Source organism: Austrofundulus limnaeus, unplaced genomic scaffold, assembly GCF_001266775.1.
Source record: "Austrofundulus limnaeus strain Quisiro unplaced genomic scaffold, Austrofundulus_limnaeus-1.0 Scaffold10, whole genome shotgun sequence".
In the NCBI taxonomy this organism is placed as follows: domain Eukaryota; kingdom Metazoa; phylum Chordata; class Actinopteri; order Cyprinodontiformes; family Rivulidae; genus Austrofundulus; species Austrofundulus limnaeus.
This window is the reverse complement of record NW_013952412.1, coordinates 234,766-250,935: the sequence shown is the minus strand read 5'-3', so window position 1 is coordinate 250,935 and position 16,170 is coordinate 234,766. Positions and strand designations below refer to the sequence as shown.

Below are 16,170 nucleotides of genomic sequence, written 5' to 3'. Positions count from 1 at the left end.
ATATCAAATTCATAACAGCACTTTAAAAAAAATATTTTATGAAATATCTTTAAAATAACAAAAAACTACTAATGCAAGTTTAATAATTCTTCTGCAGCTCATGTTCTTGAAGCTAAAAATAATTTAAAAAATGCATCCACACAACAAATATCCTTTTGATGATCAAGTATTTATTGTGTTCATTTTAAACAGTCTGAAAATATAATTTTATGAGATTAAGCCAACATTCTATCAAAGCCAGGTCGGGACATGTTTTTATAATGAAACAAGGAAATAATGAAACATTCTGAGGGTCACTATGTACAGAGTACAGATAATATAGAAAATTAAATGGCAATGACGTTTACATCACTTTGAATTTTAACATCATATGGCATCTGATGAGACGTAAAATCTGAATATTTTCTTTAAATGACCAGCGAGGCTCCTCATCTTTAACAGAGACTCAGATTTTAAACTTGATACCTGATTTAAAAAAAGAAACTAATACAGAAGAAGTAGAAAGAAAATCTTTCATCACATGAAAGCACCCAAAATGTATCATTTTTGGGGTTTACTTATTTTTAAAAATGCATCGATTTTTGTCCTGAAAAATCTTAAAATCTAACATAAAATGATTCCTCACAGATTTGCCCCAAACAGACGAATCTAGTCTCAACCAGCAGTGGATCCTATAACCACCTGAAAAAGAAATAAATACAGAAATGTGCACAACTTCACTTTCTAGGCAAAAAAATATATATAACAATAATGTAATTCTCTCCGAATGCCTACAGGGAAATTTACAGAAGATTGTGCACATCCTGGTTATTTTATTTATTGTCAAGTTGTTCACCAGAGGCMGTTCAGCATTGAAACTGCATCTTATTAAAAGGATAGTGAAGAGTTTTGATAAGCCTGTTGGAGGACAGAGAGCTTTAATGTGTAAACAGATCTGCTCATCAAAGATTCATCACCCAGAGGCCTGAACTGGAAGCAGGAAACAAATGTAAACCAAAAACCTGAGGTCTTTTCTTGTGTTCTGCAGTATGAAGGGCTTGAACGACATGACTGGTGTAAGATGTAGCTGGCTGTTAAAATCCTGAACATCCATTACGTCTAATATCACACAACATCCTCGATGCCAGTCATCGTGAAAAATATATAATTTCATACAGCTACATAATATTATAATTATTTTAAAACAGGATTTTCACCAATGATCCAAATCCTCAGAAAAATGATCATAGACTTAAAGATTTGAAAGAAACTTGACATTAAATGGAAATCAGGATGGGTAAAAAGCTGACAGAGGTGGGAAGTTTGATGTGAAATAGTACGCTCTGAGCAATTAGCGCCTTTTAAATCTATAAGACTAATCAACATCTTCTCGTGCTGGCAAGTAAATAAATAAGTGATTTTAATTTAGTGCTTCTGTAGTAAGACTTGGTGCATGTCAGAAATCTTTAACTAAAAAGACAAAACGTTTGAAACTTTAAGTGGAAGATCACTCTGATGAGAGACTGTGTGGACAACAGCAGCAGCTTGAACCAGACTTACTACAGCAATACAGAGGTTTGGGGAAATAAACTCTCCTCCTTTAGCTGCTGTGCAGAGTGGGTGACAGGATGAAGGAGGATCTGTTGTGCAGAGTGGGTGACAGGATGAAGGAGGATCTGTTGTGCAGAGTGGGTGACAGGATGAAGGAGGATCTGTTGTGCAGAGTGGGTGACAGGATGAAGGAGGATCTGTTGTGCAGAGTGGGTGACAGGATGAAGGAGGATCTGTTGTGCAGAGTGGGTGACAGGATGAAGGAGGATCTGTTGTGCAGAGTGGGTGACAGGATGAAGGAGGATCTGTTGTGCAGAGTGGGTGACAGGATGAAGGAGGATCTGTTGTGCAGAGTGGGTGACAGGATGAAGGAGGATCTGTTGTGCAGAGTGGGTGACAGGATGAAGGAGGATCTGTTGTGCAGAGTGGGTGACAGGACGAAGGAGGAAGAAGCTTTGGACTAAAAAGTGTGTGAGGGTGCAAAATGGTGCAGGACATGGGACATGATCCAGTTCACTTTTTGGCTACTTCCCCTTTCTTCAGAATAATCTGCCTCTGCCACGGGGCCAGTTTGGTCTCATCGTAGCCCAGGGTCCGTAGTCGCTCCAGCTCCTGCTTCTCCTCCTCCTCCTTCTCCTGTTTGGCCTGCTGTTCTGCTTTTCTGTGCATGGAAGAGGTTCAAACACGACCGTTAGCACTGAAAACTAATGTTCCTTTCAGGTTTCATTAGTTAAGAACTATAAGTACTCTAGTTTCACTACGATCGGTTTAAAATCATCTCTGATTTCAGAGAGTTAAATATTTGGGGGAAACAAAGTGACATCCTCCATTAGTCCACAAGGTCAGGCTCATCATTTATTGACAATATTCCACCCAAATGATGAACTCAATTTTACTTAAATTATAATTACAGTTATTTATTATTATAATTTATTAAAGTAAAATAATTTTGTTTTGCTTTTTGTGTCAGGAATATTATAATAATCAGCATCTTCGGAGTAAAGAAAACATGTTTGCTGTACTAGATTTAAAATTTAGTACAATACAGGTGACCCCATTAAAACCCACAAACCCCTTCATTTGTTCCATAATCCTCTTGTTAAAACTTTTTCATGGCAAAACTGACACCAACAAGAGAAACATTTTACCTGAATGTCACCAGGAGTTTCATCCTGATATAACAATTTTTTTAATCACGATGAAAAATGATTATAACAATGTGGCCTTTCTGCCTACTGGATTCAAGGATGATTCATTGCCATTAATCATACATATAAAATAATAATAGTAATGGAGGACATTTTTATTTATTTATTTTTGCCTTTAGGAGGTTTTAGTAAATTTATTTAAATTTATTCATCATTTTAAAAACTGTGTGGAACAAATAGAAATTCTTACCTTTTTTGTTCCCTGTCACATCAGGAGGTCAAAAACACAGAGAGAAAAGTGTAAATATATCTTAAATGGTAACAACAGATTTTCATCNGTTAACCAATCAAACACACTAAAATGTTAACCAATCAAACACACTAAAATGTTAACCAATCAAACACACTAAAATGTTAACCAATCAAACACACTAAAATGTTAACCAAACAAAAACTAGAGCATTACGTAAGATAAAAGTCGTCTGAAAAATCATGCTGAATTCTGATATTTACCAAGGCACATTTCAGTATCATGCGGCCTCCACATCAACATTTGAAGCAGAAATTAGCAGCCAATTTAAAAATGCCACTGATGTTAAATTTACAAYCAGCTACAAAATGGTGGTGCTGGTACAGTAAATCAGCTCTGCCTCATTAATAAACCGTCCCAGAGTTTGAGTGTAAAAAAAAAAAGGTTCAACAAATGTGACAAAAAGGCCTAGTTATTCACCTCTCCTCATCCATTTTCTTCTTCATCATGTCTCTCTTCCAGGCCGGCATTGAAGCCAGACGCTTGGCCTCCTCTTCAGCCTGTAAGGAGACAAGGACGGGGGGAGGGGATCCACGGAGGACAGAGACGGGGATCCAGACCAGTCAGTCAAGGATTTTAACTCCAACTGCATCCTTCAAACCCTCAAGGTTTTATTTTACTCTAATATGATCATATTTCACAATCTTTGGATAACATCTGTTTTAAAATGTACAAGAATTTTATTTTGCAGGACATTATCCTGAAATGTCAAAACACAGACTAAATGAAATTTACGGTTTCACAATCAGTAGTGTCAGAGAGAGAAAAAGCCTTTTTTTTTCCCTTACACATATTCCCAAATGTCATTTTTTAAAGTAATAATTTGCTTGTAAAAAGGACTAAAATTTCGACAAAGAACACTGTTTAAAGTGATGTCTGAATTTAAAGCTGACATTGTTCGCCGTCTTTGTTCGAGCTGAACCAGAAGCTTTTCCAGAGGTCAGAGTGGTGTTTATGCGACGCGTTCATCACGCACCACTTGCAACCGGATCCTTTTTTTCTCTTTCAGTTTGTCACTGGAGGTTGGGCCGAAGGAAAGAAGAGGGCAGGCAGCTTGGATTTCTCATCCTTGCCTGAGAAACTTTACCCTTTTTTGCATTCCTCTTACTGAAGGATTTCACTTGCCCCGGCTAACACGGATCCAGCTAAGATTACCTGAGTGGTGAATTTTTAATGATTCCCCTGGGAATTTCAGACGCCAAAAAAAAAAAAAAAAACAAAAAAAGGGCAAACAAAGTATACATTCATAATACTGTATACAGTTTGGTAAATTAATTAATAAGTAGTTTGTATTGAAAGTGGACCAAAGTTACTCATTGCTTATTTGCATACAAACGAAGTTGATTTGTTCAACAAATTAACATGGGATTTAGCCTCTGCCTTCAGTCTCTTGCTAATTTAATTTCAGTAAAGTTACTGTTTTTCCTCTAATCATTTACCTTTTTTAATACGAGCGATATGAAATATCCAAGCTACAAATTGGACAGGATTCCTAATGTGCTGCTTTTGTGTTCATGTTCAAATCGATGGACTTCATTCCTGTGAGCAAACATTGCATCAGAAATTTAACAATAAGCTCAGCTCTAACATTTATGATAAGAATTGAAGGGTGTCAAAATTCAAACATCATTTTAGTACTAACCCAAATTAAAAGAAATGCCTACAGTTGGATGTATAAACTCTGTAAGAAGTGTAAAGAAGATTAAAATGAATGTTAAATCTGCAATGGACAGCACTGATAAGGAAAAAAAAAACAATCTGGGAAGTTATGGATAATAAACATTAGATCATATTGTAATTTTTTGTTCAGTTTCATATAAATCCCATTTTCTTTGAATAATAAAAATCTGTTCAGTAAACGGCTTTTAGCCGACCAACCGACAGCTTCACTGTAACCTCCTCATGGCTTCTGTAAGCCTTGGATAGCATAACAGCAGGTGGCACTAAGAGGGTTATTTAAAGATAATCTTGATGCCACAGAATAGACACTATGAGAATAGTATGGCTCTGAGGGTTTTACATTCAGCAGTTGTGTGTGTTAGTGGATGTGACACCGGTACAGACAGTAAAACYGATCTGATATTAAAGGTAAAAGAAAAAAAAAACTATTTACTTGAAAACAGTAATTACCATTTTTGTATTTGTGTTTAATGTAAAGGATGGAGATGACTCTCAGCTACTACCACAGTAAACTGTATTTTTCTACTATTTCATGAAATKCTTACAGACAGAGATGCACACAAACAAACACTTCATAATCAATAATGATGATCAATAATGATGCCTTTACTATTGATCATTATTGTGTGTGAATGAATGACTGAAATCCTACAAACACAAACCTGTCTGCAAACTTTATTTCTGACAGTAATGCAGAAACCACATAATAAACAAATTAAACTCTGGAAACTGAGCTAATCTGTAGAATGCACCCAAATTACAGAATAATAAAACAATCAAATATATGCCAAAGCACTGTTACCGTCATTCATGATGGATTTAGAGCTCGACTGTTTTTACATTTAGCCAACTTGGTCGTTTCTGCAGCCTCAATCAGAAAGCACACAATGCACAGCTGAGTTTACAGATATTCACATAAACACGATCTATGAAACACAAGAAGAGATTCAACTTTGCCAGTCTATATAGGTAATTCTTTCATTTAAAATATTAGTGAATTAGTGGAATAAGGAGCACATAAAATCACTCCGAATCAAAATAAAAACTTTAGGTTTGGTAAAACGTTTTCCTCAGTTTATTGTGAATATCCAGCTTGTACCTTCGGGAGCTGAAATGTGATTTAACTTCACAAAATCACAACAAGCTGAGATTTGAATCTGGACTAAATGTCAAACAACCTGTACTGTACTGAATTCCCATTCCTTTAAACCAAATTAAATGATTCGTGTAGAAATAAAGATGTCATTCCAAACTCAAATCTTTGAAACCTGGTTTTACTCTAAATGTTGGAGATTTCCTTCTCTGCTGCTTTCACTTCTTTCAGGATGTCGGCCTGCTCTGAATTTCTCTTTTGCTTTGCTGTATTTTGATTATAAAACAATTACAGCTCGACAATAGCTTGTGTATCCAGAGAGGGACAATCCAACTGAATAAAAAAAAACAGCCACACCTTTGCTCAGTTCATGTGAAGTATTAACTGGACTGGTATTTTCCATATGTTGTTCTTATATTTATTAACACAATTCCTTTGAGATGAAAAAAAAAACTCCCTGATATCAATGGAAAACACACAATTATTTTTTTTTAAATAAATTAGGAAGGGACATTTTGGTTTATTTAACAGAGCAGACAAAAAATAAATACATAAATGAATAAATAAAAATAGGAACAGAAAAGAAGAGGTGGGTGACTAATGAAAGGGTGAATTTCAACATTTGTCAGTGACTGACAAACATGAAACGCCGACTAAACTAACCTCCAATTTTCACTAATGATTAAACATTTAAACTACTAAATTACGTCTTTAATGGCAAATCATTTCCCTTAAAACTTGTCAATCATGGCAACCAATCCATCCCTCAAAATGTTTTCAGAATAAGAGTGTTGCAACACGTTGTACGCTGTTTCTCCATCCATGCATATGGAAATGGAAAGTCTATACAGCTAAATAAAAGCTCTTTGCTGCAGGTAAATACCTCAGGTGACATGACCTAAAGACTAACACACCAGATTAGCTCGCTGGTTCAACATGTTGTGCAGGTTAAGTCTTCCCTTCCTTGCAGATAATGTTTAGTGAACTTACAGCTCATAGGGTTGTTAAATATCAAAAAGCTCAGCTTCCTTTTCTTTCCAAAAAGCAAAGCTTCGATCAATGTATCTGATGATTTCCTCATTGCTGAACTCTTTTAGCTCATAAATCACTTTGATTGCGTCCTCATTAGGCTCATCTCTGGGTGGTGGAGGTGTCTCTATTTGACCAGCACCCGGTGGAACGTCTTTCTTTGGACTTGATCCCAAGCTGTCTCTTGTGTCCTTTTTTGTCTCAGCTTGTTGTACGCTTTTAGTTGTCAAGTTCTGCATTTGGTCTTGCTCCGAAAGTGTCACATTAGAAACTAGAGGTTCATTTGATGGATTTTGTTCATTGGATGTGACATTTTCTTGAACACCGCCCTCCAATGAGCCGCTGCTGTCAGATGCATCATTCTGGGCGGCAGAAGGTGGCGATGGGTAAACGGCTGGTGATGCTGATGAAGGGTCAGAGGAAAGCACATTTGGAGATGGGGGTGCAGGATAGGTAGGAGGTGGAGGGGGTGGATGAGAAGGTGGTGGGGGAAGTGACTCCTGTGAGGGCACTGCAGACAGATCAGGAGACACTGAATGCAGAGAAGCTGTCATCATACCCACCCCGTCATCGGTGTCCCCAAAATACTTGAGTTTTATATCCTCAAAGCCATCCGCCCAATCTCGTTTCCCACTCTCAATTTCTGTCATGACTTCCCTGTGAAACTGTCTGATTACCTCCCATTTATGGCTACCGAGACGGTCAAACATCTCGTAGCACAAGAGGTGGCGGAATTTCCTCTCACCGCGAGACATGTTCATTTCCAGTAACTGGAAATACCCAAGCATGAAGAGGTCAAGGGTTAGACTTTCATAACCGACTGGTGAACCATTGATGTGTGGCAAGAAGTGCTCCGGCCAGTACATCATCTGAGCCCGACTCAGCCTGCGGATCTGACGAGTGGGCACCTGGCTCATGATGGTTCTCCAGTGGCCAATCAGATTCCCTACTACCTGCTTGGACTTCATAAACGTAATCATCTTGTCATCGTCACTGTGCGTTTCCCCGTCAACCTGGTCATTAAACTGGCTGTAGTCCTCACAGCCAACATCCAAGTAATTTCCTCTCCTGCCTGTATATTTAGTCCGATAAGATTCTGAGATGGTGTACTTTCGCCAGTGTTCGAGAAACAGGAGGACAATTCTTTCCTTCCTCATTTCGACGCACTCCTGGACGTAGCTCATGTCTGTCTGCACCTCCAGGCTTCTGGTTAATTGGTCATTATTTAAAACGGGGTCTGAAGAAAGAACCTGGTTGAACTCTTGCATGTTGGTTGGAGCCATTGGTTCAGATGTACCATACATTGGTTGAACATGAGATGCTATAATAACTGGTTCCTCAACGAGTGGTAAGGCAGATTCCTCCACTGAAGGTAAATGTCCATTGGTGTTGAAGTCTAGGACTGTAGCAGAGGAGCAAGGCACATCATCTTTGCAACTTGTCTCTAGACAATAATCAGACTCACTCACCACAGGAAGAGACCTTTTGCGCTTGTAAATCCTACTAGCTTGATTGTTGGTAAACTGTGTCTGATTCTGGATCTCATAATTAGCCTTAAGATTCTTCACCGAAACGCCACACTGCTTGATTTCCCTTTCCACATCTTCTCTGGTTGAGAAGGACTGAGAGCGTCCGATAAATCCAGTGTTAGCAGAGGTTTGAGATGGGCCTGTGCTTATATTTTTTACTTCTTCTTGAGAATATCCAGGAAATATAAGTTCCAGTATGTCTATCTGTTTGCCTCCCAGGGTTGCGAGTAGAATGGCCATGCTCTTGAGCAGGGTGGAGATCTTGCTGCACCATGCTGGGAGATCCTCGGCTTGTCCGTGGACTTGCTTTGGATTGACAGAGAAGTACTCCTGATTAAGGGCGGCGGATACTGGCAGAAGCTGGTGAAGCTCTCGCTCTAGTTCCTCCAGTTCCTTTTCCACTTCTGACACTTTGTGCATGACCTGCAGGTTCTCAATTTGTTTCTCAATTCGATTCAGGTCCCCCTCGGTCATCAATTCTCCAAACGGGCCCAAAATGGCATTGTGGGTGTGGGAGTAGTGCCACTCCTGAGGTTGGTAGTGCCCACTTGATGCAAACTACATGAAATGTCAGAGGAGACCAGTAGGACAAGAAAACAAAGGAGGGGAGGGGAGGGAGGAACTCCTTCAGTAGAATGTTCCTGGTATGAAAAACACGCCTCAGTGCAAATCCATTCCAACACACAGGATTTACATGGATTTAGTGGTGCAATGGCACAGCCTCATTAGGCACTAAACTCTCTTCTGTAATTTAGAATCAAGGCGAACACAGAGTTCTTTGTGCTTTTTGAAAGAACATGCAAATATAGGCTACACAGACCAACATTACTACAGAAGGATGTTACAAAATGTCTGTATTTAGATCCTCGACACTTCTGACCATCTCACAGAAAAAAAATGCTCAGTGTGTCGTTGCAATTCCATCATGCTAATTTTCCTAGCTTAGCGTTTGTATCCCCTTTCAGTTTATAGATGTGCTGTACAAACGTAGAAAGAAAAAAAACTGATTTTAGTGACATCTAATGTTTAGTAATTTACGCCACATGCTTCATTTGTGACCCAACTAAGACGTAACACTGAATTAGGTTTACAACATTGTGAAGAGATAATCATTTCTGTTCCCCTAACCACTTAAAATTTTGTTTTGCTCATTCAATCAAGAGAGTTGGGTGGAGGTGTCCCAATTCTGTTTGTGGTGTAGGGGGAGGGTATTTAGCCAAGGCACATTTCAAACAAAGCTTTACATTTGTACAACATTAGATTTGCTCTTAGCTTGCAATGCTATATTTAAAGTGCCAATTATCCCAAGCATTCTGCCCTCCACCTACATCACAAACAAGATTATGACAAACCTAACCCCAACATGAATGGACAAAATGTTGTGTTAAGACTAAATAGGAAATGGGGTTGCAGGAGTACAATATACTCTGATGTTTTCAGAACAAAAGATCTGCCAATTGGATCAATGAGGAAACTATCCCCTTGGAAAAACAAAAATAAAGCAACACTGCTGCTTGACTTTGAAATCATCGCTGCTGTTGTGCTAGCTTTGCAGTATCATGAAAGTTAAAAAAACTAAACAAAGATAATATTTATGAAATATATATATGAAATATATATATATTTGGCATATTTATTATCAATATTATCCGTGGACCTGTAGTGTGAATGGGCCAGGCATCACACCACTGAATCTGCATGTAAGGACTTGGAGTCACCAAACGTTGCCATCAAACATCAGCTTGAGTTTGTTTTAGTGATGGTTGCTGTAGCCAAGTCTTCAATTCAATGCACTCCAACATCAATAATTACGTATTAAAACATGCAAAAACAAAATGTTAAGCAGATGGATTAGGACATTTAGAGCTATTTTTTTCCTTTGTTTGCAGGTGAAATTATATTACTCAAACCTGCTGCCCACCTTAGCTATAAATAAACCTTTTGCCAGTCTTATCTGTAATATGTTTTACTGCTTCTATGGTATTTCAATAAATGCAAATCCTCATGTGTGTCACTGAAGAAAATAAAAATAAACTATGGCTACTATATCATTTAATATGATAAGATTGCAGTCTGTGGTCACAAAAATTATTCATATAATTTAGTAAATTTCATGCTAATGAAGTCTATTTTGTAAAGCTAACAAGTGTGTAGATAGTTTCAAAATGAGTAATCAATCAATATCTTGCCAAAATAATTATATTAAGCATACGTCAAAATAAAAGTTGAGATAAATTAATAAACAAAACATGTAAATATGCTACTGGTTATATGCTAATGTTTTATCTTAGATATAATTTTCCTAAATAGGATTTGGTGAATTTGCAGTCTTTACTGCTTTGTGCTTTTTTGTCTAAAAGATGCTAATTATATCTTTACAAAAACATAATACCTTAACACAAAATAAAGTTCAACATTAAAAAATTCACACACAAATCAAAATCACCTGCAATCCCTTTTGCATTTGTTTTTCGACAAAAGACGCCACATTTAGTTGTTTCAACACTTTTAAAAGTTAATAAAAAAACACAAAAGGGATCATCAAACCACAGCAACACCGGCCGACTTGCTCCACCTACCTTGCGTTTGTGGTCATCCTCCTCTTGCATTTTGGCCTGAAGCTTGCGCACCATCACCTGCCTCTTCCACTCAGGGATGGCTTTCCCCTGCTCGTCGTGAGTGGGCACCAACGCCTCGACGTCCGCCAGACTCGTCTTCCTCACCGACTCTGCTTTCACTGAGCTGCCGCCGCCGTTCCCGTTGACGACGGAGGACAGCTGCTCGTAGCTCGCGGAGGTCGACATGACCCTTGAGGACCCAGAGCCGGTGGGGCTGGGGCTAGGGCTGGGGCTTGGGGTGACGGGTGGGGAAGTGACGGGTGTCTCGGACTGTGTAGGGGAGGCTGGTTTGGCTGGTGGGGTTTCAGACKGAGTCTCTGGTGGTGTGGGGGACTCCTTGAGGAAAGTAAAAAGTCAATTTTATCTAGTTGAATAAGCAATAACTAAAATACTAAACTTTTGTTACTGTTAGCTAATTAAGTCCTGACTTATTGAAGATTAGACACACTGGGCTACATTTTTCTCTATTTTGGTTTTATTAATATGAACTCTTGTGAGCAAAACAGACATAGTAGCATCAAAACCACAAGTAAAAACTGAACTAACTACATTGTGCCGCTGCCTGTTCCATAAACTCGGCTTACATTGTTGCCCGTGGGTCCGCTGTTGGAAAATACAGTGGTGTAGCCTTTACTGTGTGGCGTGGGCTTGAGGCTCTTCCCTGCTTTGATCTCTGCCAGCAGCTCCGAGTTGTCACCGGTGGGGGACATCATGTTGAAAGACTTTGTGCCTGCGGAACAAAAGGGGAGAGCGCAGACGAGTGAAGCCTAGCAGAAAGACGGGACAGAAACAGACGGACACGCCAAAGAGGAGAAGAGGGGGTGGGTGGCCTTTCAGTGTTCAATATTTCATCCAACGAGCCGGGTTGCAATGCGGACCGGGGGGGTCAGGATGATCATTATTAGGAATATATTTAATTCCTGCGGTTGGCGTTTGCATTCATATCTCTTGAGGTTGTGCTGCAGCTTAAAACAGGTTTCTCATTAGGTCACGGCTCATTGGTAACACTTTGACACAGGCTTGGATTAGAAGGGGAGCTTTCTCCTTTTTGGACAGCAGGTGGATGGAGGGAATACAAACAAGTGCTCTAGTAATGGTTGTAAATACATTTTTGATGGAAAAAAAAGTTACTTTCCTTTCTATATTATCTATATGTGTCAGTTTTTGGTAATTAAAGTGGAGTCAAAAGAAACTACCGGTGTGGGAGACTGGATTTATCCCATAGAATGCTGAGAGATTGTTCCTTTTCAGACATTGAAACAAAAAACCTTACATAACTTTACTCTCTTTGTTCACCTTATCCAATTTTTTTCTCAAATCAAAAGGAAGTCATTTTGAGATAAAGAGTTTTAATGACAAAAACACATAAGGTGCAGGAGAAAATAAACCATTTATTAAAACTGTCTTTATAACAAATACCTTGGTGAACAAAAACTAGCAGCTATCCTTTGTTGTGTTTAGTTTTTCGCAAAAATTAAGCCGCGTACAAATATAGCATGATTTGAAATGCAGCCAAAGTGGCATCAAAACCATGATTTTTGTTTTCTTACCTTTATAAATACATTTCAAAACAAAAACATTCTAGATTTTATATCAGCGAACACAACTAAAAGCTACAGGTTACATCATAAATAAAACTGTCATGCAGCATTCTATTCACTGCTTTAAGTTCTAAAACATTAACAAGCAACAATAACTGCCTCACCTGGTTGAGTGAATGTAAACCTCCAGTTTAGCAAATATCCTCAATCCCTCATTGTTTACTCTTTCTGTTTGCTGAACGGGGAAGTGGGGGTTAGAGAGAGAAATTGTCCCGTATAAAGTGTTCCCTGTTGAGACGACCACAAAGGTCTATTTGGACTCTGGCTTAGCGTGCCACCCCTCCTCACGCTCTCCCGCTCTCTCGTGTCTCGTGTTGGGGAGGAGAGAACAGCTTTCCATTAAAGAGCCATCATCACAGTTGGGGGAAATCTAAAGGAATCACCCGTAACTGGAAGTGACAGCGGGCCAGCGGAAAGCCGGCCAGGAATTAACGCGCAAACGCACGAACACACAGCCGCAGCTGAATCCTCCGCTCGTAGCTCCACAGTTTTGTTTCTCGCCGAGAGTAAAAAGATTCAAACAGCAAATGATTATAGAGCTTCCAACACACTGATTGTGACTGCAAAAAAGTTGATATAAAAAAAACGGACAAACCTAAAATTTACTTTCTAAGGATTATTATATTGTTTGACATACAAATAGTGTATTTTGTAACAAATCATCAAGCAATTCTTCAGTTCATGAGTTGATTATCTAAACTTTATCTCAAAATGACCACGCTTCACTGACTTTCTTATGACAGCGAGATGATTATGATGCAAAAAGAAGACATTATTGTAACACTTGCAAGTGAATTCATGTCACTTTGACAAACTATTAGACAAATGCAACAAAGCAAACTTCTTGTCTTGAGAAATACAGTCCTCTTATTTTAAGATTTATAAATACTCATCACACCAAAACAGAAAAATTTCACAAGATATTGAGATATTTGGAGAAAAATCATGAAAAGTGACAGCATACCTTCAGCCTTTCAAGCCCAATCCTCCCCACAAAGATCCAGAACAGTTAATCTATAATGGGATGTGCTTTAAAGAATTAAAAATGACGCTGGACTGAAACTGAAGCATCTACTTCATGGAGACTGAGACATGCGCCGGCTGCTACTTTCTGTTTAGCCAGGAGGGGTGGATTGAGTGGGTTTGAGCGAGGCTCCAGGTGTGGCAGGTGAGGAACGTATGACAATTAGTTAATGGACATCTTCGAACAAAAAGCCTTTCAGCCTTTTAGGGCTTGCTGTAATGTTTGTGCGACTCTACCAAGCAGCTGCACGGTACATTCAGATGAGTCCTGTAGCACAAAAAGCTGAATTCCTCACATCTTGTTCAAAAACAGAAAATAACGTGTTGCCGACGCCAGTGTCGCTCCGTCGTCTCGACTCAGGTTTCAATGAACGTCTGAGCTGAATTTTCAGTTGATTTTTAAACTTTTTTGAAGGTTTTTAAGATTTGTCGGTTTATTGACAACATAGTGAGAACAATAACATTTGTTGAACATTTGTTTCAGATTATGTAAAATGCTCCTCAAAGACAATTCTATTTCTTACAATTATCTCCCATTATTGTTGCTTTATTTTACAGGTTATATTACAAAACCAGTTGGGGACAAAAAAGATTTCTTTTTAAAATTTGGTTGAATTTAAATCCATTTCCAAATAGTTATCTTTTTTTGTCCTGCAAAATGTATATACTTACATTCTTGAGAATGTTTATTTTAAATTTAAAAGGAGACATTTTTTTAACCCCCCCCCCCCTCGCTTTGAGGTCTATATAAAGTTGAACTGCAGTGCTTATATCCTCCTTATTGTAACTCCACAAGCCCCTCTTTGAGGTGTGTCTCAGATCAATCTTATGTTGATGCTGTCTCTTTAAATCCAAACAAGGCGCTTTTCTTCACACCAAGCCCCCTCCAGCTTCCTTTCTAGTTTGATAGAGGAGGTTACAACTATAAAGTGGTGCAGAAACTTTAATTTCTAAAAACATGTACGATAGGTTGCCTTCAGGCCCAGGTCTCCCTTAAAGATCTGTTCTCTCGATGGGTTCTGCCTGGTTAACCTGTTAAGCCCCAAGGGGTTTTCTTGATGTTTTTGCTCAAAATACCATGCTGAAATTTAACAGAGTATCTCAGCATTTACAAACTCTACTTAAATAATCTTGGTATCAAAATAAAGCTAACACTTGGGAGATTTCATGAGAAGTGTAAAGTATTAAAACAGCTGCTGTTGTTTTAGAGATACTGAGGATGAAACATAATATTTTTACCTTTTTTTTCCCTCCCGTCGGAATTTTGTTTTGCATTTGATAGTATATAACCCATTTAAAACCAAAATAAAGTAGGCTAAAAACTCTTGGAAACCATAAATCCACTTGTGGGCATTACCTGTGCAAAGATTCATGCTGATAAAATGAACTGGAGCAAAGTTACAGAGGCTTTAGTAAAGAAATAATTTTGCAATTTGTCATTCTGCACAGGACGAACCATGTAGGTACCATTAATAAATGTTAGTAAATGTTAAGTTTTTAAATGCACAAGTTATTTATTTTTTCTTACCTGACTGAAAAGACTTGTTATTGAATGTTTAAAAAAGAAAAAAAAATATATAGGTCTTCTGGACGGGTTCTTCTTTAATGAAACGTTTCGTCTCTCCTCCAAGAGACTTCTTCAGTCTGAGAGTTTCAGGCAAAATTCAGGCTTTTAAGCACTGCTTCCATGTGACTGATACTCACATCACATGGCTATCGTTGACACCTAATTAACATCTATTGTTAACAGGGGGTGGAGTGATACTGGCAATAGCAGCATTGTAGGAGGGGGACAACGGAGGCCTCCACCTCTGTTTAATAATGGACGGTCTTTCTTCACAAAAATGGCTTCTTTTACTCCTCTCTCAAACCAACGTTCCTCCCCATCAAGAATGAGAACATCCTCATCTCTGAAAGAGTGACCGCTGGCCTGTAAATGAGTGAAAACTGCAGAGTTCTGGCCATTAGATGTAGCTCGTCTGTGTTGGGACATTCTTCTATTCTTCATTCTATTGAATGTTTGTTCTTTGGAAAAATTATCCAAACATTTCTTTGTCACCATATACTGTGTATTAAATAAAATAATTAGAAATTATATTTGACTTCAGTTGGACCATATTCACTCAAAATCTAGTGAAAAAAAAACTTTAAACACACTTTACAACATATTTAGGTATCTGCTTTGACTTACTTTAAAAATAAATGTCAAAAATTTTTCCTTTACAGATTTGTTGTAATGTTTTTACATATTCGCAACAATCCCATTTTGTACAGTTTGTTTACTTTCTGATTCAACTGCCTGTCGTTTGAACTGTGTTTGGTGGATAAATATAGTTTCCATGAGCATTTAGCCAAGATTCTTAGGTTTCTTTTGATACCAAACATGTCAGATTTCACCTTACTGATATTAAGTTAACAGAAGTTAAAAGATATAGAAAACAGGAAATGCTGTTCAATAACGGTGAATAAATAATAAATAAATTTACAAATAAAGATGTCAACAACAGAAGACTTGTCCATCCAGCCTTATGAAGATGATCAAATTGTAGTTGGTAAGTCCAGACCCCTCATTAGGCAGGTTTGTTACAAATACGGTGACGTCATAGAAA

At 38.2% G+C, this 16,170-nt stretch overlaps 1 protein-coding gene and 1 long non-coding RNA gene across 8 annotated transcripts in view; one reads left to right on the top strand and one right to left on the bottom strand.

Moving 5' to 3' along the window:
• Window positions 1-150: 150 nt before the first annotated feature.
• The window catches only part of espn (espin), a 46,013-nt gene continuing 29,993 nt past the window's right edge, over window positions 151-16,170 (bottom strand). For 4 of the 7 annotated variants that reach the window (XM_014001660.1, XM_014001662.1, XM_014001665.1 and 1 more), the window contains 5 exons: window positions 11,522-11,667; window positions 10,899-11,273; window positions 3,409-3,488; window positions 2,930-2,957; window positions 151-2,193 (listed from right to left, as the gene is read on the bottom strand). In XM_014001660.1, coding sequence (XP_013857114.1) covers window positions 2,044-2,193; window positions 2,930-2,957; window positions 3,409-3,488; window positions 10,899-11,273; window positions 11,522-11,667 — 779 coding nt within the window. In that variant the 3' untranslated portion in view covers window positions 151-2,043. Of the gene's footprint in view, window positions 2,194-2,928; window positions 2,958-3,408; window positions 3,489-10,898; window positions 11,274-11,521; window positions 11,668-16,170 lie in introns of all 7 variants that reach the window. The other 3 variants (XM_014001664.1, XM_014001667.1, XM_014001663.1) reach the window with 2 other exon arrangements.
• Window positions 3,507-4,216, top strand: LOC106513036 (uncharacterized). The gene is made up of 2 exons (XR_001309746.1): window positions 3,507-3,596; window positions 3,998-4,216. It is a non-coding gene; the product is annotated as an uncharacterized LOC106513036 (long non-coding RNA).